Source organism: Oncorhynchus kisutch, linkage group LG7 (genome assembly GCF_002021735.2).
Source record: "Oncorhynchus kisutch isolate 150728-3 linkage group LG7, Okis_V2, whole genome shotgun sequence".
In the NCBI taxonomy this organism is placed as follows: domain Eukaryota; kingdom Metazoa; phylum Chordata; class Actinopteri; order Salmoniformes; family Salmonidae; genus Oncorhynchus; species Oncorhynchus kisutch.
In genome coordinates, this window is record NC_034180.2 from 35,454,174 (window position 1) to 35,481,590 (window position 27,417).

Genomic DNA, 27,417 nt, shown 5'->3' on the forward strand with positions numbered 1-27,417 from the left:
GTGTAGTAGTTGTTGGCTCAATAGCTTCTCATTAGTGTGCAAGATATTGAGAACCAGCTGTACATGTGATGGAAGAATACACTGTGCATGCAAAGGGTTGCAATTCCAATTTTAATTGGATATAGTTTAACCAAAATATGCCACAAGACCTAGAATTGCCTTATGTGTATCCCACAAAAAAAGGTTCACTGTGATAAGCTAATGTTTTTGATGAATTTAAGTAAAATAACCCAAATTCCCAGGCTTAACTTCCCATGGAAAATGTATTGAAAAATTATAGAAAAAAGTTTCCGACCCTTTGCAACCCCAGTCCCTTTGCCCAAGAACACCAAGGTAACCTGCCTAAATGACGGCGATGTCATTTACAAAATAGGCTCCAATACCCTACTCAATACATTCGGTGCAGTCTATCACAGTGCCATGCGTTTTCTCACCAAAGGCCCATATACTACCCACCACTGCGACCTGTACGCTCTCGTTGGCTAGCCCTCGCTTCATACTCGTCGCCAAACCCACTGGCTCCATGTCATCTACAAGACCCTGCTAGGTAAAGTTCCTCCTTATCTCAGTTCGCTGGTCACCATAGCAGCACCCACCTGTAGCACGCGCTCCAGCAGGTATTTCTCTCTGATCACCCCCAAAACCAATTCTTCCTTAGTCCGCCTCTCCTTCCAGTTCTATGCTGCCAATGACTGGAACGAACTACAAAAATCTCTGAAACTACCTCTCCCCCTACTGTATTTATTTATTTATTTATTTATTTTGCTCCTTTGCACCCCATTATTTCGATCTCTACTTTGCACATTCTTCCACTGCAAATCTACCATTCCAGTGTTTTACTTGCTTTATTGTATTTATTTTGCCACCATGGCCTTTTTTTGCCTTTACCTCCCTTATCTCACCTCATTTGCTCACATTGTATATAGACTTATTTTTCTACTGTATTATTGACTGTATGTTTGTTTTACTCCATGTGTAACTCTGTGTTGTTGTATGTGTCGAACTGCTTTGCTTTATCTTGACCAGGTCGCAATTGTAAATGAGAACTTGTTCTCAACTTGCCTACCTGGTTAAATAAAGGTGAAATAAAATAAAAAATAAATAATAACTACAGCTCCGCGTTCAACACCATAGTAGTATTCATAAATGTAGTCTAGCCTGGGCTAAAGCAAGGAAATCATGTTCTGATGCAGATTAGCTTCTTTTTAGGCAGTTACGAAACAAGTGTTATTTTCTTCTCAGGAAGGCCATTCTGAATATTTTATGTCTGTTACCACTGATAACCTGAAAGACCCTATAACGTTTTGGAAGGCTATTAAGTCTGTCTGGTAACAGCAATGTTAATTAATTACCATCATGTGTATTGAAGAAAACTGTTTCTGTATATGACAAAACTGAAATGCTGAATTGTTTTAATGAGCACTTTGTATCATCTGGTAGGCTGTTTGATTCAGTGTCCTCTGTCTCTGTACAACCCTGCGTGGATGAACCAGTGAGAGCTGGTCAAACGTTTAGCTTTTTGCCATTCTCAGTGCAGGAGGTACATAAAGCCCTGAAATCCTTAGATCAGAGAAAGCCTGCCGGTACTGATTTTCTTGATCCCTGCTTTTTAAAACTGGCAGTTGATTTCATAGCTGAAATGTCTATTCAATCTAACCCTGGAATGTAATGAAATTCCAAAGATTTGAAAATCAGCATTTGTCCTACCTCTTTTAAAAAGGGGGATCCAACTCTTTTAAATAATTATAGGCTAATCTCAAAGCACTCACCCCTGGCGAAAAAAAACTTGAAACTCTTGTTAGTGAACAGCTAACAGTTTTTATATACTTACTCCATTTTATCAATGTACCAATCAGGCTTCAGTAAGAAGCATAGCACAATTACAGCAGCCATGAAGGTTTTAAATTATATCACTGAAGCTCTTGACAAAAAACAGCACTGTGTCTCTTTTTATTGATGTCGCTAAGGCTTTTGCATCACGTCCTGACCATAGAGAGTCCTTATTTCCTATGGTGGAATAGGTCAGGGCGTGACTGGAGGGTTAGTCTAGTTTATTATTTCTATGTGTGTGTTCTAGTTTTCATGTTTCTATGTTGGTGATTTGTATGATTCCCAATTAGAGGCAGCTGGCAATCGTTGTCTCTAATTGGGGATCATATTTAAGTAGTGTTTGTTCCCACCTGTGTTTGTGGGATATTGTATTTTGTGTAAGTGTATGTAGCACCGCTGTAGTCACAGTTCGTTGATCGTTTATTGTTTTTGTTAAGTTTCACTATTAATAAATGATGTGGAACTCAACATTCGCTGCGCCTTGGTCCTTCTCTGCACACGGTTGTGACATTTTGATACAGTTGATCATGCTATAATGAGGCAGAGATTGTCGAGCTTTGGCCTTTTAGGCAGTTAGAAAACCATGCAACTGCATCCCGGAGTTGCCTCTTCACTGTTGACATTGAGACGGGTGTTTTGCGGATACTATTTAAAGAAGCCTGACAAAAAATTGGGGGAAAAATGAGAAATGTGCTTTTCTTTCAAAAACAAGAACATTTCTAAGTGACCCCAAACTTTTTAGCGGTAGTATACATATTACCTCAATTACCTCAACTAACCGATGTCCCGCACATTGACTCTGTACTTGTACCCCCTATATATAGACTCGCTATTGTTATTTTATTGTTGCTCCATAATTATTTGTTAATTATATATTTTTATTTTTTACTTCAGTTTATTTCCGTAAATACTTTCTTAACACTTAACACACGGCGCATGTGACAAATAACATTTGATTTCGAACAGAGTGGGAACATTCATGAACATTTCATATGGTTTATTATGGCATAATATGCTCTGGTTTCACTTTTGTATATCCGGATGTGGGCTTGCAGGGGAAAATAATGCATCCATTTTCCTGTAAATCCCATTGTTGTAGCATTTCCTGAGTGGCTGAGAGGTGATAAGAGGAGTCTAATATGGGCTAGTGTAATAGGAACTAGTCCTGACATGGTAGAGTCATTTCAATAACCTCTCATTTTCTGGAACAGAACCCAAACATGCACCCTCAAACACTTCAGAACATACTTGGGAAAATGTTGTCAGTCTTCTTTCAGACCCAAAATCCCAAGGGATGCTCTTCAAATTTAACATGTAATTCTTAGAAACATCCAGTGAATAGTTTAAAAACCCAGTCTTGTATTAACGGACTGAAAGTCCAGTCCAACTTTCCTAGGATGACAGTACCTATAGTACCTAATGTCACTTCAGTTTATTTTGTAAATATTTTCTTAACACTTATTTTTCTTAAAACGGCATTGTTGGTTTAGGGATTGTAAGTAAGCATTTCACGGTAAGGTCTAAACCACGTGACAAATTAAAGTTGATTTGATCTGATTCCATACCATGTGTATTTAAATGGAAGAGGCTCTGTTCGTGTCTATCCAGGTAGCGAGCTGGGCATCACTAGCCTAAGGCATTGTATTGTGATGAGCCCCACTGTCTTTCTTTCAACCTAACTGTTTACTGTAGGCCTACCATAGTCTATATGACCATCTGCCTTGATTATGAATGCATTAAAATGAATTAATTATTCAGCTCGTAGTGTAGGCCTATACTGCCCTAGAAAAACGAAGAGCAGTAACTATCCAAACAGCAAAACTGCGAAAAATGTTTTTAACGTTTTTTTGATATCCTGCCAAATATGGTGTAGGTAGATAAATGATGATACACTGATGTAATATGTTATTATGAAGTCATTTTTATGCATATCACAGCATATAACATATCACAGCCCTATAATAATGATACAAGTTAAATCAGCTTAAAAGGGTTTATTTGCAACCTAAGATGTTGGGAATAGTGGTATAGGAGAGTCTGAAATTAATTAAATACCGTAACCCTAAGTAAGCTATGTTCAATGTCAGCAGCAATTTCCAGTAAGAAATGCTCGGTCTAAGGCCATTCGGCAATGGGTTTCACAGCCCTATAATAATGATACAAGTTATATCACCTTAAAAAGGGTTTATTTACGGCCTCCCGGTTGGCGCAGTGGTTAAGGGCGCTGTACTACCAGAGACTCTGGGTCCGCGCCCGCGTCCTTGTCCCATTGCGCACCAGCGACTCCTGTGGCGGTTGGATGCGCGCTGTGTTAAGAAGCAGTGCGGCTTGGTTGGGTTGTGTATCGGAGGACGCATGACTTTCAACCTTCGTCTCTCCCGAGCCCGTACGGGAGTTGTAGCGATGAGACAAGATAGTAGCTACTAAACAATTGGATACCGCGAAAACGGGGTAATTTGTTTTACAACATTTTTTAAAAAAGAAGGTTTTATTTACAACCTCCAAGCCGCATGTTGGGCAATGTGGTATCGGAGAGTCTAACACTTGAGTTCAGTCTTCGCCAATTAGAACCAAGAGTGGCTTAGCTTCATCCTTCATGTCTGTGAAAGGCCTCAATTCTAGGCCGTAGAAAATCCTACATCCATATCATCAGATCAAAACAGGATGGATCAACAGTGATTCATATAACTGGTTTGCATCCTCGATTAGCAATAGTTGCATTATTTGTCTACCCATATGATGTGGATCATTGTCAGGTTATTTGATATATAGTGCATTCGGAAATTATTCGGACCCCTTGACGTTTTCCAAATTATTTTACCTTACAGCCTTATTCACCTTTTTTCCCCCACATCAATCTACCTACCCCATAACGATAAAGGGAACACAGGTTTTTATACATTTTTGCAAATGTATTTAAAAAACACACAAAAAAACAGAAATACCTCATTTACATAAGTATTCAAACCGTTTGCTATGAGACTCTAAATGTATCTCAGGTGCATCCTGTTTCCATCGATCGTCCTTGAGATGTTTCTACAACTTGATTGGAGTCCACCTGTGGTAAATTCAATGGATTGGACATGATTTGGAAAGGCACACACCTGTCTATATAATGTCCCACAGCACTGTCAGAGCAAAAACCAAACCATGAGGTTGAAGGAATTGTCCGTAGAGCTCCGAGACAGGATTGTTTTCGAGGAAGAAATGAAAAGTCTTTCTCACTTGATTTGAATTTTCCACGACATTAACAATATTGGCTTGTTAACATCTTTGTTTTTTATATAAATAAATGTGGGACACAAAAAAGTCAGTGTAGAACACCATTGCCCAAAATGCATTGATCCAAAAACTTTCAAAAGATTGTTCTGAAGTTTGCTCCCAAAATATATTTTTCTACGAATTAAGTCGCACAAAATTGTGTGTATTTTCACACGAATTAAGCCAAACAGAAACGCACAAAATCTGCTGAAATATTTTTGTAAATATTTACACAAATTGAGTGTGAGATTGTGTTGCTGTAAACGTGCCCTGCCTCAAGCAGGAAACAAGTTATGGACTAACCAGAAATGTGGGATATCTGTTTATTGCAGTGGAGGCTGCTAAAGGGAGGATGGCTCATAATAATGTCTGGAATGAAGCACATGGAATGGCATTAAACACATGGAATCCATGTGTTTGATGTATTTAATACCATTTCACTTATTTCGCTCCAGCCATTACCACGAGCCCGTCCTCCCCAATTAAGGTGCCACCAGCCTCATGTGGTTTATAGCAACCCTGGAAGAAATATGTGTGACCTATCTTGTCATCTTTTTTTGGCTAACTGCATTGGAATATTCTAATCTTTAAAGGGTCCATCTGCAATAACTATGTCAATTTTCAGACTTTTTAATTAATTATATATACCCATTGATTCTTAAAGAATAGAACTTATCGAACTGATGACTTTAGTTCGAATGTCATACCCCATCCAAACCCAAAACAAGCTTTTTTTTACACTGTTGTTTGTTAACAATGTAATGGTACACAACCGCTGTATAGCTTTAAAACATGGTGGACATTTGTATTTTAATCGTATGGATGGTCAGTCCTTAAATTCATTAGCCTTGCTACCTGAACTCCTTGCTCCGGCCAAACACTAGGCCAAACGCTATGCCACGCCACAGATGTTAGTTTGTTCTCTGCAATGAGTCTGGATCTGAGTACCTCCCCAACGATTTCTAGAATGGAAAACCATTCTAGATCATCTAGTCCCAGAAACCGTTGGGTTGGGCCAGGGCCAGAGCCAGAACACACATGGGTATAACAAGTTTTATTTTATTTTATCGGAATTGGCTTAAATACTCTGATTTGTTCGAGATGATCCAATGTCTGATGACTTTGCTTTCAACAACACCCCTCATTTTGATGTCACCACAAATAGCTTTAAGCAAAGTATAGTGTCATTGTTTTCAGGAAAGTGTACCCAAGGTGATAGGAGGGGCAGGAGGCAAACTAAGGGCAAGAGCAGGGCAGCCACCTGATCTAGCCTTTCTTCCACCGCAACATACGTGAGCTTGGACCAAGTTTAGTGAGACTTTTAGATCAAATAAAATCTCAGTAACTTCGAAGAGATGAAAATAAGCATGCAAAGCTTTCTGGAGTTCTCAGATAATGTATACCAATATTATGTTATTTTCTAAGTAATAATAATAATTGTTGGTATAAGGTTGTTTTTGTCTCTATTCCACTTGTGTAATAACAATGACCAAGCATTCTACATTTGTGTGAGGTCTGCCTATCTTAAAACCCCATGACACAATAGAGCAGGGCGTGGGAGGGGCCATCCAGTTGTGCATTGTGCTCACGATGAGGTCCACGACCAAACTGAAATTCCCCTAACCATCCTCACTCATTCTCCACTTAACCTCTACATACATTGTACAGAGGTATCCTGGTAAAGCACGAAATAAAAAAGGCGCTTGGAAGCTGGAAAGATACGTTGTCTGTCCGCAATCGGAGGACGCGATTCTTCAAGTGGTTATTTTGGCATAAGATCAGGTAAGCAGCGCAGCTGGAAACGCGCGATTTAAGGGGAATTGTCTTTTAGCTCATCGGTGGGCTATTTATGAGAACTTCAGACAACGAAGTGAATTTCTTTAACGATAAATTATCTGAATTCGACATTATAAGCCGGTGATAGGTTTTCCCGTTATGTTCCCAGTGACACCATGAAAATGGGAGCCGTCGAGAGCGCAAAATAAAGACAGTTCCACAACATTGGAATCCGTAGCACTAGAGTACTTACTTCACTTAATTATCAAACAGAAACACATTTTCACATCTGTTCGAAAGAGTAATATTACTGACATAAGTCTAGCCTACCTGTATTGATAAATATTTAACAGATGGCAATTCATCTAATGGACATCACATCCCCCATTATCCCTTTTTTATTTTTAACAGATTATTACAAGAGTGAATATCCTGACATAATGCATTTTGGAAATTGTCAAACATCTCCTTAATGTTTCCCATAGTCACGAGGACTGCTTGTGGGTGATGCAGGTCAAGTTACATCAATGGAGTCCTTTGGTCCCTTTTGACAGAAACACAGACTGATGTGGTCTACATATGGCCTATGATGCATTTTTAACATATTCACATCCAGCTAATAAAATCATGCTTGTGCATTGCACTGTTTAACAGTAACCAGGTTGGGATACACTGTCCAAATTTAGTTGGAGACCTTAGCCCTGTTTTTATAAGGCTCTGCTTATTAACATCACCTTCTGGTGGCCCTTTCATGCAAGCATGATCTCAGGAATGTTGTATGCACCTCTATGAATTTATTGTTCAAGGCAAGGCATGCTCAACGCCATCATTATAACCAGCATGGCCCGTTCTAGGCATAAGGGGGGCCCCTGACCAAAATAATATAAATAAATATAGAATTACATTTCCTTGTGCATCAGCAGTTTCTCTCGTGTTATGCCAGTCACTGAATTAATCAGCCATGTCAGCTAACAGTTTTAAGATTGGTAATTAGTCTAGCCAGATATCTAAACTTGTAGTAATCATGGCCGAATACCGACCAGGCACACAGGGCACGTGCACAGGGGCCCTGACCTCCAAAGGGCCCACATAGATTTTTTTCGTCATTCCCACTCAGATATCATATTAACATGGCATAAGTCATTACAAAATGTGTGAAATTGCAGAACATTTTCTTTAAAATGGAGGGGAAAAAATCTCCCCCAAATGGCAAATTTGGTAGAATTGCAGGAAATTATCTATACAACTGCACCTTTCCTCTCTCTGCCCCATGGCAAAATGAGTAGACTTGCATGAAAGGTGTTATGTAATTGCAAAGTCTTCTCTCCACCTCATTGCAACATGTGTAGAATTGCAGAAAATGTGTTCTAAATCTGAAACATTTTCTCTACACCCCAGAGCAATTATGTATATAATTGCAGGAAATAAATGTCAAGAGGGGGGGCACTGTTTTTCCACGAGGTGGGGAACCCTCCAAGTAAATCTCAGGGTCCCCAAAAAGCTATAGCGCCAGTCCTGAGAATCAGGATGAGAGGGCACTGAAATATCACTATGTGTAATTGCCATTAAGCAAAAGCAGCCCACTCAGGGCTATGTGACTCACAGCATACCCTCAAAGGAAAAGGCTATATGGACACTCCTGACCTGCAAACCAACATTTCATTTTAGTATTGGTTAAAATTAGGTAAAGGGTCAGTTTTAGATTTTGGTTAGTCATTTTGCAGGTCAGCAGCATTCTTATAATCTCTCTCATCCTCACAGCTGTGGGTTGCTATAGTATTCACATAGCTTTACTGCAGATCTCAAATTCCCACTGTAATGCATTGCCATAACAGATCATTCTCTTCGGGTTATCGTCACAACCGTGTATCTTTCCCCTCACGCCGACACCACGATGGCTCTCAAGAAACTACACTGGACTTTGTGCAAACTGGAAACCGCATATCCTGAGACAATATTTATTGTAGCTTGGGGACTTTAATCAAGGAAACCTGAGGAAAACGCTACCAAAGTTTTATCAACACAACGCCTGCGCTATTAGCTCATCAAGAATTCTTGACGATTGTTACTCCTCCTTTCAGACATCTGCTCTGAACTCACAGGTCTTAACATTGAAGTCAATAACATGAACAAGGTTTAAATTCAACCTCTTCAAATTCGCAACATCAATGAAGATAGTGATACATTTATTACAGGCTACTAGTTCTAGAAAATTAATACCAGATGTGAAATCTCTCATTACTACTCCTAGTAGTGCAAGTGAGGAGATGGACATCGCCAACACATTATTTTTGGGGGGGAAAATAAGTCACAGATACAATTATGTTGAGCAGGCTGATTGGAGATGCTCAAACAACATAGAGATAATCCCAGGTAATCCATCTTGATCTTTTAGAGTTATATATTTTTGAATTAGCTTTTCTAGTGGATTAAGTCTGCATTATGGAAACACTACAGTCAACTTAACTGTAGGCAGCAATGTTTGCTCTGAGATGACCTGGGTCTGTCACTCATGGTCAAGTCTGGCATTCCAGTGACAACAAATACGATACATTCCATAAACACTGGGCTTCATGTGGCTCAATTCTTACCCCAGCCATGTTGTAGTTTATTTACTTTCTTCTGTTTGGCTTACACAAAAAATACCTGCACTCAAAGTGATAAGAACAAACTCATAGATTGTTGGAATCTTTCCTTTGAAAATAGAGGCAGATTTATCTACGCTGTATGCATGAGCTGAGTGCTTACAAGGAAATCAATTGGGATAATCTTTTATTATATAATAGAACTTAGTTTTTACAGTAGAATAGTGGGTTGAGTTGTTTTAATGTAGGCTGCTTCCCTTGAGTACCATATGAGTGTATTCCTGACCTGCAGTGAGTAAGCCAATGTGAGTGTGGCTATGTGGGAGCTGTCACTGAGCATAAAGAATGTGCAGAAGCAACAAGCTAAAAAAGAATGCCCCTTTCTCCCTTTTTATCTAGATGACCCACAACTGGTCCAGATGTATGTTTATAAACATAAGCTCTCTCTCTCTCTAACTGAGATCAGGTCAGCATTGTGTGAGGAACAACATTTTAAAAAGAGGAACACCAAATCTTGCTGTGGCAGCATGTTTTTCTTGTGTTTCCTGTCTCAGGAAATGCCCTTCCTTCCTAATTCCTACTGAAAACTGCATGACCCATGTTGGAAAGTCCTGCTGAATTATGTAGGGAACCCTACATGATGTTCATGGATTTCTGATGTCTCCATGACTGTGTTCATGACTGATGTTGTGGAATTCACATAGACTAAATCATTCTGGGTCATTCCAAGAAATTAGTTTATTTTGCATTCATTTGATATTTTAAGTAGAAATTGTGCACAAATATTGAATTTGAAAAATCTGTTATATTAAAGTGTCCTTTATTATAGACCACATGGACAATTCTATAAATCTGAATGGAAGACCTCCTTCCCTAAAGGCTTTCTCATCCAAACTTAATGATGGTGTTGGTGTCGTACGCAGCCACGCAGTCGTGGGTGAACAGGGAGTACAGGAGGGGACTAAGCATACACTCCTGTGGGGCACCCGTGTTGAGAGTCATTGCGGTGGATGTGTTGTTGCTTAGCCTGACCACCTGGGGGTGGCCCGTCAGGAAGTCCTGGATCCAGTTGCAGAGGGAGATGTTCAGTCCCAGGGTCCTGAGCTTAGTGAGCTTGTAGGGCAGTGTCATGTTGAACGCTGAGCTGTAGTCAATGAACAACATTCTCACATAGGTATTCCTTTTTTCCAGGTTGGAGAGGGTAGTGTGGAGTGCAATAGAGATTGTGTCATCTAAAGATCTGTTGGGGCGCTATGCAAATTGGAGTGGGTCCAGGGTGTCTGGGATGATGGTGTTGATGTGAGCCATGATCAGACTTTCAAAGCATTTCGTGGTGTTAGGTTCTAATTCTCAGAGTAAAACTCAACGGGCACTATGAAAGCTTTAGACCAAGTTTATTCATCCCAGAGGGTTAATACAGCTGCATTAGCAAAAACATTTTCACACAAGCACTGATATTTAACCCTTCACCTCCTACACATCTGCACAAACATTGTATCTTTACTACTTTGCAGGACACTAAATAATCTGGGCCATAAACTTTTCTTTCTCCCTTAATGTGACCTGACCTGACCTCAACCCCCCTTCATCACTAATCTATGGCTCTCTCCCCTTATCAATGCCTGCCACATGTGATCGCTTCCATGCACTCAGCACATTCCAAGCTTAATTGCACACACTATATACCTTCCTCCTACAGATAACCATTAACTTCTGGTGTAGACCCTCTAAACCTAAGCACTCCCTCAGTGACACGAATAAGTATATTTCATATTCTCATAACCCAACAGTGGCTACAGATGTGAGTGGTACAGGGCGATAATAATTTAGACATGTTACCTTGGTGTTCTTGGGCACATGAACCATGGTAGTCTGCTCGAAACATGTAGGTATTACAGACTGGATCAGGGACAGTTTGAAAATGTCAGTGAAGACACTTGCCAGCTGACCAGCATATGCTTTGAGTATGCATCCTGGTAATCCATCTGTCCCCGTGGTAAATGTTAACCTGTTTAAAGGTATTACTCACATTGGCTACAGAGAGTGAGATCACACAGTCGTACGGAACAGCTGGTGCTCTCATGCATGGTTCAGTGTTGCTTGTCTCAGAGAGCATAGAAGGTATTTAACTCGTCTGGTAGGCTAATGTCACCGGGCAGCTCGTGGCTGGGTTTTCCATTGTAATCCATGATAGTTTGCGAGCCCTGCCATATCCGACAAGTGTCAGAGCTGGCATAGTAGGATTTGATCTTAGCCTTCTATTGACACATTGCCTGTTTTTATGGCTCGGCGGAGGTCGTAGCGGGATTTCTTATAAGCATCGAGATTAATGTCCCACAGCTTGAAAGCGGAAGCTCTAGCCTTTAGCTCAGTGCAGATGTTGCCTGTTATTCATGGCTTCAGTTTTGGATATGTACGTATGGTCACTGTGGGCAAGATGTCGTCGATGCACTCATTAATGAAGCAGGTGACTGATGTGGTAAACTCCTCAATGTTATTGGATGAATCCCGGAACATATTCCAGTCTGTGCTAGTGAAACAGTCCTGTGGCTTAGCATCCGCTTCATCGGACCACTTCCGAATTGAGCGTGTCACTGGTACTTCCTGTTTTGAATTTAAGCAGGAATCAGTAGGATATAGTTATGGTCAGATTCGCCATATGGAGGGTGAGGGAGAGGCTTTTATGCATTTCTGTGTGTGGAGTAAAGGTGATGCTGACATGCTGGTAAAAATTATTTCCCTGCATTTCCCTGCAGTTTCCCTGCATTAAAATCACCGGCCATGAGAAGCGTCGCCTCTGGATGTGCATTTTCTTGTTTATTTATGATCCTATACAGCTCGTTGAGTGTGGTCTTAGTTCCAGCATCGGTTTGTGGTGGTAAATAGACAGCTACGAAAAATTGGTGAGTAATATGGTCTGCAGCTTATAATGAGGTATTCTAACTCAGGCGAGCAAAAACTCAAGGCTTCCTTAATATTAGAGATTGTGCACCAGCTGCTGTTGACAAAGAGACACACCCCTACCCATTATGCTTACCTACCCGAGGCTGCCGTCTGGTCTAGACAATGCATGGAGAAACCCGCAAGATATATTTTATCCATGTCCTTGTTCAGCCAAGAGAAACAAATAATATTACAGTTCTTCAGGTCCCGTTGATAGGATTGTCTCGAACGGAGTTCATCCAGTTTGTTCTCCAGTGACTGCACATTCGACAACAGAACACAGGTCAATGGCGGTCTATTTGTTTGCCGAACTAATCTCGTTAGGAGACCGCCTCACCTGCCTCTTTTTCGCTACCGCCTCCTCTTTTGAGTCCCGGGGATTAGAGCTTGGTCTGGAGTAAACGTCCAGAGCTGCCAACTCGTTGAAGTAGAAATCTTCATCCAAATCGAGGTTAGTGATCACTGTTCTGATGTCCAGAAGCCTTTTGGGTCATAGGAAGTGATGGCAGAGACATTATGTACAAAAAAATGTCAGATTAGCATTAAAAACAAAATAGCAGAATTGGTCAGGAGCCCGTAAAATGGCCACTATCCACTGCAGCAGCATAAAAATAAAACAATAATACATTTTTCGATTCCCCCTGTCACAAGGGGATTTGTGGATGATTTAAGTCGTCAACTCTGTTACTTTATTTGGCACTTAATAGGCACTTACTGAAATGCGTTTTTTTTTATTGAACATGTGCGTTTTATGACAGAATGGTAACATTTGGTGAAATAAAAAATGTAAAATATAACTACTGAAAAGGCACAGAATTGGTGAAACAACCCTTCTATTTACCATGGACCCTACTGTACATCACTTTGTACAGTTGAATAGATTGTAGATCCTTGTAAGGTGTTCAAATGCTTGAGTATAAATATCATTAGATATCAGAAAGCAGCCAGTGAAGCAGGAGACATTCTACCCATTCTGTAGCTAATGAACAGAGCTTTTTGACGGAGGAGGAGAAGGCCTGGCTGCCATGGTAACATTGTCACACTGGCAGCCCAAATCGGGGGGTGGAATCAGCCACGCCACAAACGTGTCTGGAATAGAACAGCTCCTTTTTTTGCCTGTTGAATTATAGGGAACTTGAGAACTGAATGGAAATCCAATTTGTAGGAGTTTACAGTTTCTTGCATTTCAGGGTTGACTTGAGTTCCATCTAAATTCCCACTGTGGTGGAATCTTATCATCCGTACCCAGTGTTTTTACCCCTTTGTTATTCTGCGTAGATTGTTCGAGAGCCTTTTACATTAAACTCAACACAGAAACATTATTTACATAGCCCAGATTCCTTAGCTAAGGCCATGTGTTGGAGAGCTGCATCCAGAGCTGCAATTTTATTGTTTATATTTATCCTCTCCAATACCATCTCTTTAGGTTAGTCTTGGCAAGTGTGATATAATTAAAGGCATTTTGGGAGGAAAATTCTACCTCTAATATGTTCATTAGATTGCTAGATCATCACGTCACACTTTGCAACTACAGATGAAGTATTTCTGGGAATTTCGCCCTTTTTTAGACTCAATCCCTACCCAGTCAGTGTGGGCGCTTGCATACACCGATTACCAGTGGTGGCTGGTGGCACACATCTCTTGCAATGTGTAACCAGCAGAGGAGGCTGGTAAGAGGAGGATGGGCTCATAGTAATGGCTGGAACGGAATAAATTGAATGGTCTCAAACACACCAAACGCCTGGTTCCATTAATTCCATTCTATTCATTATTATGAGCCATCCTCCTCTTACCAGCCTCCTCTGCTGGTTACACATTGCAAGAGATGTTGTGCGTATCTGGTAGTGGTGCATGGTACTGTGAGGGAGCAGTGTTCTGGGGCTATCCCAGAAAAGGTCACTTGTGTGATCAAAATGTGCCACTCACGGTCTGAGATCAGATGAGCTTATTAATATCCTGGGTGGTATTTTTCTCTTCACAGTGATACTATTACTCAAAACCTTGTTTACGGTTGGATGTAATTGAAAATAGAGTATATACACAGAATAATATCTCCCATGAATATGCACAGTCTTTGTCATGCCTGTCTTTGTGTTTGCTGTTGATTAGCTGACAGCGAGTCGCTTCCCTTTCACTGCAGGATTAAGTTTGGATGTTTGGCAGGACTAATGACGACAGGACTGCTGACATATCATTCACTTGTCCCACAATGTGCAGAGCTGTCATTTCTTATGAATGTGCTATGTTGTGATAAAGGCTTGCATCCTTTAGACAGGAATGCCCTGAAACAATTCTAATGGGGACTAGTTGTCCTGCATATTTATGCAAAAGTCCATCTGCAGGTCAAATAGTTAATGGCTTGTTTGCACAAAACGATGCCAATAACAGTTTGACTATGAACGGCAAAAGAAAATTCACTTTTCACCCTTTTCAGCACTTTATAGTAAACAGGTTTATGTTCACTATGATGCTGAACTGAACCTCTTGCCCCCTTAATTAATTAAACTACCTTAACTTCCGTCCACAGACCCTCTCCATCACCATGTCAGTGAAGACGGATGGGAAGAGGAAGTGGGCGGCGGTGAGGGGCCATCTGGGCTCCTCCCAGGACTCAGACACCCAGCTGGAGGCCAACCTGGAGAGTGCCGACCCAGAGCTGTGCATCCGCATGCTCCAGGTGCCCAGTGTGGTCAACTACTCTGGGCTGAAGCGTCGTCTGGAGGGCAGCGAGGAGTCCTGGATGGTCCAGTTCCTGGAGCTGAGTGGGCTGGACCTGCTGCTGGAGGCCCTGGACAGGCTATCTGGGAGGGGCTGCTCCCGCATCACAGATGCCCTGCTGCAGCTTACCTGTGTCAGCTGTGTCCGGGCCGTCATGAACTCCTCGGCTGGGATCCACTTTATCGTGGAGAATGAGGGCTACATCCGCAAACTCTCTCAAGGTTCTACATCACCTAGGAATGAGGAGAAATGCAGTGTTTAAAAATGTGTTCCACTGATGATTTAATTATTTTATTTCCGCCTCGTACACCAATTGGTGCCCAGCCCGTATGGGCTTATGAAACAGGATATCAAGTATGTGTGCACAAAACAAAAATATATATACAGTATACATGGCACGTTGTGTTAGTTCAAAATTTTGGTGTCACTTAGAAATGTCCTTGTTTTCTATGAAAACATACATAAAATGAGTTGCAAAATGAAAGGAAATATAGTCAAGATGTTGACAAGGTTATAAATAACCATTTTTAATTGAAATAATAATTGTGTCCTTCCAACTTTGCTTTGTCAAAGAATCCTCCATTTACAGCAATTACAGCCTTGAAGACTTTTGGCATTCTCGTTATCAAGTTGTTGAGGTAACCTGAAGAGATTTCACCCCATGCTTCCTGAATCACCTCCCACAAGTTGGATTGGCTTGATGGGAACTTCTTACCTACCATACGGTCAAGCTGCTGCCACAACAGATCGATAGGGTTGAGATCTGGTGACCAGTGTCTGTTATTTTGCCCATCTTGATATTTTCTTTTTATTGGCCAGTCTGAGATATGGCTTTTTCTTTGCAACTCTGCCTAGAAGGCCAGCATCCCGGAGTCGGCTCTTCACTGTTGACATTGAGACTGGTGTTTTGCGGGTACTATTTAATGAATCTGCGAGTTAAGGACGTGTGAGGCGTCTGTTTCTCAAACTAGACACTCTAATGTACTTGTCCTCTTGCTCAGTAGGACACAGCGTTGTACGAGATCTTCAGTTTCTTGGCAATTTCTCGCATGAAATAGCCTTCATTTCTCAGAACAAGAACAGACTGACGAGTTTCAGATTATTATTTTTTGTTTCTGGCCATTTTGAGCCTGTAATCGAACCCACAAATGCTGATGCTCCAGATACGTAACTAGTCTAAAGAAGGCCAGTTTTATTGCTTATTTAATCATAATAACAGTTTTCAGCTGTGCTAACATAATTGCAAAAGGGTTTCTAATGATCAATTAGCCTTTTAAAATTAGATTAGCTAACACAACGTGCCATTGGAACACAGGAGTGATAGTTGCTATTAATGGGCCTCTGTACGCCTATGTAGATATTCCATTAAAAATATGCCATTTCGAGCAACATAAGTAATTTACAACATTAATTATATCTACACTGTATATCTGATCAATTCAATGTTATTTAAATGGACAAAAAAAAATGCTTTTCTTTCAAAAACAAGTAAACTTTTGAACAGTAGTGTATATACCGTACCAGTCAAACGTTTGGACACACCTACTCACTCAAGGTTTTTCTTTATTTTACTATTTTCTACATTGTAGAATAGTAGTGAAGACATCAAAACTATGAAATAACACACATGGATTCGTGTAGTAACCAAAAAAGTGTTAAACAAATGAAAATACAGTTTATATTTGAGATTCTTCAAAGTAGCCACCCTTAGCCTTGATGACAGGTTTGCACTCTTTTTTTGTTATTTGTATAAAAAAAAATTAGGGGGTGGATCAGCTTTAATATTGCTGATAGATTGTTGCTTCCATCAATGTAATTGTCTGCATCATTTCCTATCCACCATATACATTTTAAAATATATATTTATGTATATATAGACACATAAGCATTCAGACATTTACACATATACAGTTGAAGTCAGAAGTTTAAATACACCTTAGACAAATACATTTAAACTCAGTTTTTCACAATTCCTGACATTTAATCAGAGTAAAAATTCCCTGTCTTCTGTCAGTTAGGATCACCACTTTATTTTAATGTGAAATGTCAGAATAATAGTAGAGAATGATTTATTTTAGCTTTTATTTCTTTCATCACATTCCCAGTGAGTCAGAAGTTTACATACACTCAATTAGTATTTAGGAGCATTGCCTTTAAATTGTTTAACTTGGGTGAAACGTTACGGGTAGCATTCCACAAGCTTCCCACAATAAGTTGGGTGAATTTTGGCCCATTCCTCCTGACAGAGCTGGTGTAACTGAGTCAGGTTTGTAGACCTCCTTGCTCACATGCGCTTTTTCAGTTCTGCCCACAAATGTTCTATTGAGGTCAGGGCTTTGTGATGGCCACTCCAATACATTGACTTTGTTGTCCTTAAGCCATTTTGCCACAACTTTGGAAGTATGCTTGGGGTCAATGTCCATTTGGAAGACCCATTTGTGACCAAACTTGAACTTCCTGAGTGATGTCTTGAGATGTTGCTTCAATATATCCACATACTTGTCCTCCCTCATGATGCCATCTATTTTGTGAAGTGCACCAGTCCCTCCTGCAGCAAAGCACCCCCACAACATGATGCTGCCAGCCCCGCGCTTCACGGTTGGAATGGGGTTATTTGGCTTGCAAGCATCCCCATTTTTCCTCCAGATGGTTATTATGGCCAAATAGTTCTATTTTTGTTTCATCAGACCAGAGGACATTTCTCTAAAAAGTACGATGTTTGTCCCCATGTGCAATTGCAAACCGTAGTCTGGCTTTTTTTAATGGGAGTTTTGGAGTGGCTTATTCCTTGCTGAGCAGCCTTTCAGTTTATGTCGATATAGGACTCGTTTTACTGTGGATATAGATACTTTTGTACCTGTTTCCTCCAGCATCTTCACAAGGTCCTTTGCTGTTGTTCTGAGATTGATTTGCACTTCTCGAACGTGGTTGAAAAACAAGTTTTAATGACTCCAACATAAGTGTATGTATACTTCCGACTTCAACTGTATATATAAACTCAAGTCGTACTTTATCAAAAGCCTTTTCAAAATCAGCTATGAAAACCTGTAACTATCATCTGTGGAAGAAGGTGTGGACCAAAGTGCAGCGTGGCAGCTCCGGACAGGAGGGCGACTCTGGCAGCTCCGGACAGGAGGGCTGGTCCGTGGAGGAGGCACAGGACAGACCGGGCTGTGGGGTAGCACCGGAGATCTGGTGCGTAGCCTTGACACCACTCCTCCAGGCTGAATGCCCACTCTAGCCCGGCACGTGCGGGGAGCTGGAACAGGCTGCATTGGGATCTCCTGGCGAACTGGGGAAACCGTACCTAGAGCCGGCGGGGGATATCCTGGCCCGAGGACACGTACTGGAGGTCTGGAGAGCAGGGCTGGCACCATCCTCCTGGCTGGATCCTCACCCTAGTCTGGCAGATGTGGGGAGCTGGAATGTAGAGCACCAGGTGCTGGACATCTGTAGCGCCAAGCTGGCACAAGACGTGCAGGGCTGGGGAGGAGCACAGGAGGCCTGGTGCTTGGGGCTGGCACAGTCTTCACCAGACGGCTAGCACGCACCTCAGGACGAGAATGGAGAGCTGACTCAGGTGACATCAAATCGAGGACATGCTCCATCGGGCGGATGTCGTGCCTCATGCACCAACACAGCAACTCTCTCATTCCTCTCTCCTCCAATCTCCCCATCAACTCCTTCACTGTTTCTGCTTTGCTGTCGTCGCTCACCTCCAATTTCACCCTGACTGGCTCTGGTTCCATCCTCTGCTCCGCCGACCGTCCCATGTGCCCCCCCAAAATAAATTATTGGGGCTGCCTCTCCTGGCCACACTGCTTGGTCCTTTGGTGGTGGGTAGTTCTGTAACGATCATCTGTGGAAGAAGGTGTGGACCAAAGCGCAGTGTGGTACATGTTCATACTTTTATTTGAACTGAACACTGAAATAACTAAAATAACAAAGAGAATGAACGAAAACCAAAACAGTCCTGTCAGGTGCAGAAAGACACAAAACAGAAAACAACTACCCACAAAACACAGGTGGGAAAGGCTACCTAAGTATGGTTCTCAATCAGATACAACGATAGACAGCTGCCTCTGATTGAGAACCACACTCAGCCAAACACACAGAAATAGAAAACATAGAACACAAAACATAGAATGCCCACCCCAACTCATGCCCTGACCAAACCAAAATAGAGACATAAAAAGGATCTCTAAGGTCAGGGAGTGACAAAACCATGCCTGGTTTCCCAGATAATCCATAGTATTCTATTGTTTCCAGTACTCGTCTTAAATGATCTCCAATGTATCGTCCATGTAAAAAATCTGTCTGATTAGAATGAATAATATCTGACAAAAACCTTTTAAATTCTATGTGCCAAGCATTTAGCTAGAATTTTTCCATCACAACACTGAAGTTTAAGAGACCTCCAATTTTTTAAATGGACTGGATCTTTATATATACCACTTGGATCCTGTTTCAGTAATAATGAAATCAGACGTTCTTGTTGCGTGTCCGATAATCTGTTGTTTATATAGGAGTGGTTAAAACTTGCTAATATTGGTCCTCTGAGTATATCAAAAAAAATTTGGTATACTTCCACTGGTATGCCAACCAGGTTTGCACACGCTTGGCATTCTCTCAACCAGCTTCACCTGGAATGCTTTTCCAACAGTCTTGAAGGAGTTCCCACATCTGCTGAGCACTAGTTGGCTGCTTTTCCTTCACTCTGTGGTCCAACTCATCCCAAACCATCTCAATTGGGTTGAGGTTGGTTGATTGTGGAGGCCAAGTCATCTGATGCAGAACTCCATCGCTCTCCTTCTTGGTCAAATAGCCCTCACACAGCCTGGAGGTGTGTTGGGTCATTGTGCTATTTAAAAACAAATGATAGTCCCACTAAGCGCAAACCAGATGGGATGGCGTATCGCTGGAGAATGCTGTGGGAGCCATGCTGGTTAAGTGTGCCTTGAATTCTAAATAAATTACCAACAGTGTTAACAGCAAGGTTCGTTCACCTACTCTGCGTCTCACAGCGGTTGGAACCAAAAATCTCAAATTTGGCCTCCTCAGACCAAAGGACAGATTTCCACTGGTCTAATGTCCATTGCTCATGTTTCTTGGCCCCAGCAAGTCTCTTATTATTATTTGTGTCCTTTAGTAGTGGTTTCTTTGCAGCAATTTGACCATGAAGGCCTGATTCATGCATTCTCCTCTAAATAGTTGATGTTGAGATGTCTGATATTTGAACTCTGTGAAGCATTTATTTGGGCTGCAATTTCTGAGGCTGGTTACTCTAATGAACTTATCCTCTGCAGCAGAGGTAACTCTGGGTCTTCCTTTCATGTGACGGTCCTCATGAGAGCCAGTTTCATCATAGCGCTTGATGGTTTTTGCGACTGCACTTGAAGAAACTTTTAAAAGTTCTTGTCTTAAAGTAAGGATGGACTGTCGTTTCTTTTTGCTTAGTTGAGCTGTTCTTGCAAAAATATGGACTTGGTCTTTTACCAAATAGGGCTATATTCTGTATATCACCCCTACCTTGTCACAACAGAACTGATTGGCTCAAACGCATTAAGGAGGTAAGAAATTCCACAAATTAACTTTTAACAAGGCACACCTGTTAATTGAAACACATTCCAGGTGACTACCTGGAACAAGGCAACGGGTGGCTACTTTGAAGAATCTCAAATATAAAATATATTTTTATTTGTTTAACACTTTTTTGGTTACTACATGATTCCATTTGTGTTATTTCATAGTGTTCATGTCTTCAATACTATTCTACAATGTAGAAAATAGTACAAATAAAGAATTGAATGAGTAGGTGTGTCCAAACATTTAACTGGTACTGTATATATAATGTAAAGGCCATAGTGAGCATAAATGCACATACATAACATTTTTATTCAGTTGTAGATTTAGGAGTACAATGGCAACATGGAACAATTCAGGTCAGATATAGGCTATTATGTCAGACAAAGTGTATGGAGTGAGACACTGTGTGGAGAGACAGTGCATTGCAACATCTTCACATACACTGACACACTTATCACAAACACAAAATGTTTTCAGAAAAGTGGCAAAGTTCACGTCACGTTTCCTTAAATTAAGCCATAACATTCTAGAGGTCACCAGACAAGTGAGAAAGATAGAGGCAGGATGTAATATGAGGACCATAACCATGGTTGTATTCATTACATCTTGCAACTGAAATCAAACCAAACAGAACCAAACAGAGCAAACGGAACAAAACAGGGAGGGACCTACCTGAATTTGTCCAATAGAAACTTTCAATGAAAAACATTTTCCGTTCCATTTCGGTTTTGCAACAGACAAAATGTTTTGCAACACGGTCAACATTATGAATACACCCTATGTGTACACTGACTGTGACAATGTCTTACCACAGCCTTGGACACGTCCAATACCATGGTGAAGAAGCAAGTGTTTGAGCTGCTTGCTGCCCTGAGCATGTTCTCCTCTGATGGGTACCGTCTGGCCCTGGATGCCCTGGACCATTACAAGGCAAGTGTCATACAGCCAGACAAGCTTTCACTAATGGATAGAGGCTATGGAAATATATACCATTCATCTACAGGATACGTTGCCTGATTGTGATTTAGGAAGGATAATGAGAGAAAAATACTGGGGGGAAAGTACACATAACAGTATGTGTGATTTTGATGAAAGCTGACAGAAATCAGATATGACAAAAAAAAATGTTACATGCTATTTCAGCTCAAAAAAATATCATTAAATAGGATAATTAAAGTAATTTTTATTAATTCCAAACATTACTGAATAACCATATGACTTAGCCCCCAGAAATGTCTTCTAGTGTACAGATGTTAGACTGCCTAAGTAACTTAATTCTGTTATCTAGTTACATCCATAGTTGTCAATACATTGATTAATGTTACTTTCTGATCAATATTAAACCATTCCGTGTATGGGGTGGGGGGTGGGGCTGTCCTCACACAGTGTGAGTGAATGATATACAGTATGTCTAATGTGTTCATTTGTCCCGTAGGGTGTGAAGACCCAGCTGTATCGCTTCAGTGTGATCATGAACGAGCTGCAGGCCACAGACAACATGCCCTACATGGTCACCCTCCTCAGTGTCATCAACGCCATCATCTTTGGGACAGACGACCTGCAACAGAGAGACAAGATCCGCAAGGAATTTATTGGTACAGCGCATTGTTTATCTTCACTACTCAGCCACTTGGCAGAGATTCAGTTCATCTGCAAGGTCACACAGTGGCACATTGTTAATGACAAAATGTATACTGAACAAAACTATAAAACGCAACATGCAACCATTTAAAAGATTTTACTGAGTTATAATTGAAATATATTCATTAGGCCCTAATCGAAGGATTTCACATGACTGGGAACACGTATATGCATCTCTTGGTTACAGATAACTTTAAAAAAGGTACCGGCGTGGATCAGAAAACCAGTCAGTATCTGGTGTGACCGCCATTTGCCTCATGCAGCGCGACAAATCTCCTTCACATAGAGTTGATCAGGGTGTTTATTGTGGCCTGTGTAATGTTGTCCTACTCCTCTTCAATGGTTCGGGCTAGGCCCCTTAGTTCCAGTGATGGGAAATCTGAACGCTACAGCATACAATGACATTCAAGACGATTCCGTGCTTCCAACTTTGTGGCAACAGTTTGGGAAAAACATTTTCCTGTTTCAGCATGACAATGCCCCATGCACAAAGTGAGGTCCATACAGAAATGGCTTGTCGAGAACAGTGTGGCAGAACTTGACTGGCCTGCACAGAGCCCTGACCTCAACCTCATCGAAAACCTTTGGGATGAATTAGAATGCCGACTGTGAGCCAGGCCTAATCTCCCAACATCAGTGCCCGACCTCACTAATGCTCTTGTGGCTGAATGGTAGCAAGTCCCCACAGCAATGTTCCAATATCGAGTGGAATGCCTTCCCAGAAGAGTGGAGGCTGTTATAGCAGCAAAGTGGGGACCAACTCCATATTAATGCCCATGATTTTGGAGTGAGATGTTCGACAAGCAGTTGTCCACATTCTTTTTGTCATGTAGTGTATGTCACTAGGTCCTTCTAGCTACTGTATATGCCTGTCCTCAATCTGTCCCCTATCTTGTCCCCAAACACCTGAATCTTGTGCAAACCTCATATTCAGGGATACAATTATGCATTTGTGTCTGGCATAGATGGTGTTACATTAATCTTTTTTTTTTTGTGAAAAATATGTGTTTTAATGAAGGGGAAATCAAGATTAGGCCTAGCTACAGTATGCTGTAGATTTGTGTGCTGAAATTGTTGAAGAAATATTGGCATAGTAGGCATATCACATTTTGATAAACTTGATAAACTTATGCTATGCATAATATTATGGTTCTTGACAGGTTACAGTATTGTCTATCTCAATATTAGACCTCTGATTATTTATTTAATTAATAAGAAGAAGTCTAAGATCATTCCAAAGCGGTCTAATGCCGCATTCAAAACCACTCAGAACTCACCACTCAAAACTTGGAAATCTCCGACTTCTGACTTCAGTGCGTTCAAGACAACTGGGAACTCAGGGAAAAAACTAGCTCCGAATGGTCATCCAACTCGAAATTCCATGTCAGAAACTTGAGCATCTTTCTAGAGCGTTAACCTAAAGATCACTTACGCCATGATTTAACCTTTTTTTTTTTTTAATTCCCAGTTGTCTTGAGAGCACCATTATATTGGGCTAAGTAGGCTATTCTCTATGAACAGGCTTTGATTTATGCCTACCTTTTTATAATGGCCTATTGGCGGCAGTCTAACAAAAGCTTGTCTGAAGTCAAGTCGCCATTCCCTTTCTTTGTGATTTTGCTATTCACGGTAAATGTGAAATACATTTTTTTTTTTTTTCAAATAATTCTGTAAATGTAGCCTATTCAAAGTTGTTCCACATCACCACTCTACTGCAAATAGATTTTTGATGCATTCAAAACAACTGGGAACTCAAAAAAAGCGAGCTCATAGAGAGAAATTGAGAAGTCATTGATCTTCAGGTAGGAGAATGCTGCATTAGTAACCAAGTGGGAAGGGGAATTTACCACATACGACTGGGAAAATTCCTTTGAACGGACCTCCAACTGGTAATTACTGGTGGGAAACTCATCTATCATCCTGAGTTCCCACTTCTCCCAGATGCTGACCTCTGACGTCACCTAATAAGGAAATGACCTCTGGCAGTTAAATGCAGCAGTTAAATGCAGCAACAAAACATTATTTATAAAATGCAATCTATTAATATGATTTTTTAACACTATAATTTGTTTACAAGCATGATAGCTGTACTTTTAGTTTATGGTTTACACAGCTTGTTTGCCATTCAGTGTTTCTCAATGAATTCAACCACCTGAATGCATCCAACTGGTAAATTCCCACTTTCCACTTGGTTATGAATGCAGCAGAAGTCAAAGCTCTGATATGATGTCTGAGTTTTCGATGTGTATGCCACGCTCAAAACAACTGGGAACTCGGAACTCAGAAATATCAGACTTTCGACTTTAGTGGGTTGGAAAAAACAAGCTCTGACTGGGAAAAATAGTTTTGAACGCTGGTCATCCAACTCGAGTTCCCAGTTGTCTTGAACGCACTGAAGTCTGAGGTCGAAGATTTCCGAGTTGTCTTGAACACACCATAATTATGTCCTAATCGCTCACCTGCAATCGACTTCACTCGCTGATTCCAGATCATATTTCACAGTGTTCCAACTTTTTAATAACCTACTACAAAGTAGGAAACTGATCAATTGGGAGTTGGATCGTTGTTTTTGTGACTGTCTTTATTAAATGCAGTGTTTCTGTTTTATAGGATTACAATTACTTGATATACTGCCCAAATTTAGGTGAGTGCCTTGACTTACTTCCTCGTTTCATTGTGACTTTTTTGTCATGTGCAGATAAGAAATGCCCATGCATTGGTCAAGTACAATATAGTTTGAGTGAAATGTTAAACAAAACCTTTGTTACCTGCACATTTGTCAATCATTTTGTTGATTTGATGTGCAAGTGGGAAACAAACATTGTAAACAGGCTACTTGTTCAATAGGCCCTTTTTAATTGTGTGTGTGTGTGTGTGAGACAGAGATGAGGAGGATGAGGACTTGATCATTCAGTGTGAGGCGTTTGAAGAGGCCATGTCTGAGGATGAGGAGGAGCTGCTGAGGGTCTATGGAGGCATAGACATGAGCAGTCACCAGGAGGTGTTCATCACCCTCTTCAACAAAGTGAGCACAGCTGTCAGCTGCACTGCCATAACACTGCATGTCACCTACTCATGGCTAGTTCCGCAAACAACAAAATTATAAGTGCACTCAAAATAAGGTTTGGTTGTGTGTTGTTCAACCTCAAGGTGAGCAGCTCTCCATCGTCCCGCCAGCTGCTGTCCATCCTACAAGCCCTGCTGCTGCTGGGGCCCGAGAGGGCTGACATCTGGCAAGCCTTGGAGGCTATCACTAACCGGGCCATTCTGCTGGATCAAGACTGTGAGTCATCACGCTCCTGACACATTCAATAGTTCAATAAGCTGACCTCTAAGAGAGTTATGGGCAAAGGACTGCAGTCTGGGTGAACAGCGTGCGTAGGAAAAATGTTTGTCTTGGTTACATGTCAACAAAATTCAGTAGATTTGAGTGTTTGTGTGTGATTTCTGTGCTCCAGCTCATATGGACTCTTGTGAGATTATTATGCAACGCCTGGTGTTCTCCAAGCGCAGGACAGCTGGTGTCGATGCTGTGGATGGTCTGCCACCCAAGAAGATTGATAAGGCTGTTCAGACCGACATGGTGGACGACGACCAAGAAAGACTGACCAAATGCTCCACAAAAGTGTCCTCTCCACCTTTCCTATATCCCAATTTGATGGGACCAGGTCCCCTTCAGTGCCCACCTCCCCCTCCTCCACCCCCCACTCCACCATTACAACACATTGGAGGTAGAGTACCCCCACCACCAACTCCTCTACCAGGGATGCAGGTGCCCCCAGGGTGCCCTCCCCCTCCTCCACCCCCACCAGGAATGGGCAGTGGAGGACCTCCACCACCCCCACCCTTGCCCGGTATGCCAGGCCTGCCTCCTCCACCACCACCTCCCCCTGGCATAGGGGGCATTGTGGTGGCCCAGAGTAGCCAGTCCCTGGGGTGTGCCTCTGCTGCTGCCTCCAAGGCAGGCCGTTGCCCCACCTTGAGGATGAAGAAGCTCAACTGGCAGAAACTCAGAGCTGTCACTGGTGAGTGGAAAACCTTGGCATCTCTCTTTAATGATCCTCCCCTGTGTTTACAGAGGATGGGAAAAGATTGTCTGGTTGGATACTTTTTTGTGAGGTAATTCCAGATGTGTTGTGGTTATTCTGTCCCTCCTTTAACATACACACAGATGGTCATTCCATGTGGACTTCAGCTCAGAAAGACGCTCCTCTGGAGCCCAACTACTCCAGCATTGAACAGCTGTTCTGTCTCCCAGTGACCGAACACAAAGACAAGGGGGCAGCTGCTCCTGTCAAAAAGGAGCCTAAAGAGGTGCACTGGTCAACACTCATTACAGCTCTCGTATCTGGAGCACACCAGAAACATGGCTCATTATGAATCCTAAAACAACCTCCCTAACAAAATGTCTATTCCCCTCTTCTCTCTACAGATCTCCTTTATTGACGCAAAGAAGAACTTGAATTTGAACATATTTCTCAAGCAATTCAAATGGTAATTTGTCATTAAGTCGGTATTGATATCAATGTTGATACCCCATTGAGCCTCCTTTTTTTTCTCCATGCTTCTCTATCTAGCTCTCATGATGAGTTTGTGGTGTTGATTCAGAGTGGGGATCGCTCTAAGTTCGATGTGGAGGTCTTGAAGCAGCTTATTAAACTCTTACCTGAGAAACATGAGGTACTGTAGGTACCAGAGACTTTCACAATGTTTGCAAATCACCTTTATTAATACAGCAAACATGGTGGTCTGACTAAAGAGCCTCCCTTTTCTGTCTCAATTTAGATAGATAACCTGAAATCCTTCCTGGGAGAAAAATTAAAGTTGGCCAATGTAGACCGATTCTACATCTCTCTCCTGGCTGTACCATGGTAACTGCTGTTCCTTTTCTCATTTTCATAATTCCTGGCACCTCACTGGAAACTGGATGTAGAGAAGAATCTCTGGCTGTGATAGTTAACGGAATCTAGTGTCTGTTTTTGTTTGGCACTTCCATGACTTGTCTTTCTTAATTCCCAATGGTATCTCTCTTCCCTGCCATACCATCCCTACTTCGTATCCTCGCTCTCGTGTCTAC

General features: G+C 41.5%; 1 protein-coding gene across 10 annotated transcripts in view; it reads left to right on the plus strand.

Moving 5' to 3' along the window:
* Nucleotides 1-6,661: 6,661 nt before the first annotated feature.
* Nucleotides 6,662-27,417, plus strand: part of LOC109894537 (inverted formin-2) — a 29,622-nt gene continuing 8,866 nt past the window's right edge. For 3 of the 10 annotated variants that reach the window (XR_004210641.1, XM_031829007.1, XM_031829008.1), the window contains exons 1-12: nucleotides 6,675-6,873; nucleotides 14,923-15,334; nucleotides 21,514-21,629; nucleotides 22,135-22,294; nucleotides 24,951-24,984; nucleotides 25,224-25,365; nucleotides 25,491-25,623; nucleotides 25,799-26,365; nucleotides 26,512-26,654; nucleotides 26,773-26,834; nucleotides 26,918-27,020; nucleotides 27,126-27,211. Coding sequence is in view for 8 of the 10 variants with exons in the window: in XM_031829007.1 (XP_031684867.1) it covers nucleotides 14,938-15,334; nucleotides 21,514-21,629; nucleotides 22,135-22,294; nucleotides 24,951-24,984; nucleotides 25,224-25,365; nucleotides 25,491-25,623; nucleotides 25,799-26,365; nucleotides 26,512-26,654; nucleotides 26,773-26,834; nucleotides 26,918-27,020; nucleotides 27,126-27,211 (1,943 nt within the window). In the remaining 2 variants the exon portion in view is untranslated. The other 7 variants (XR_004210642.1, XM_020488098.2, XM_020488096.2 and 4 more) reach the window with 6 other exon arrangements.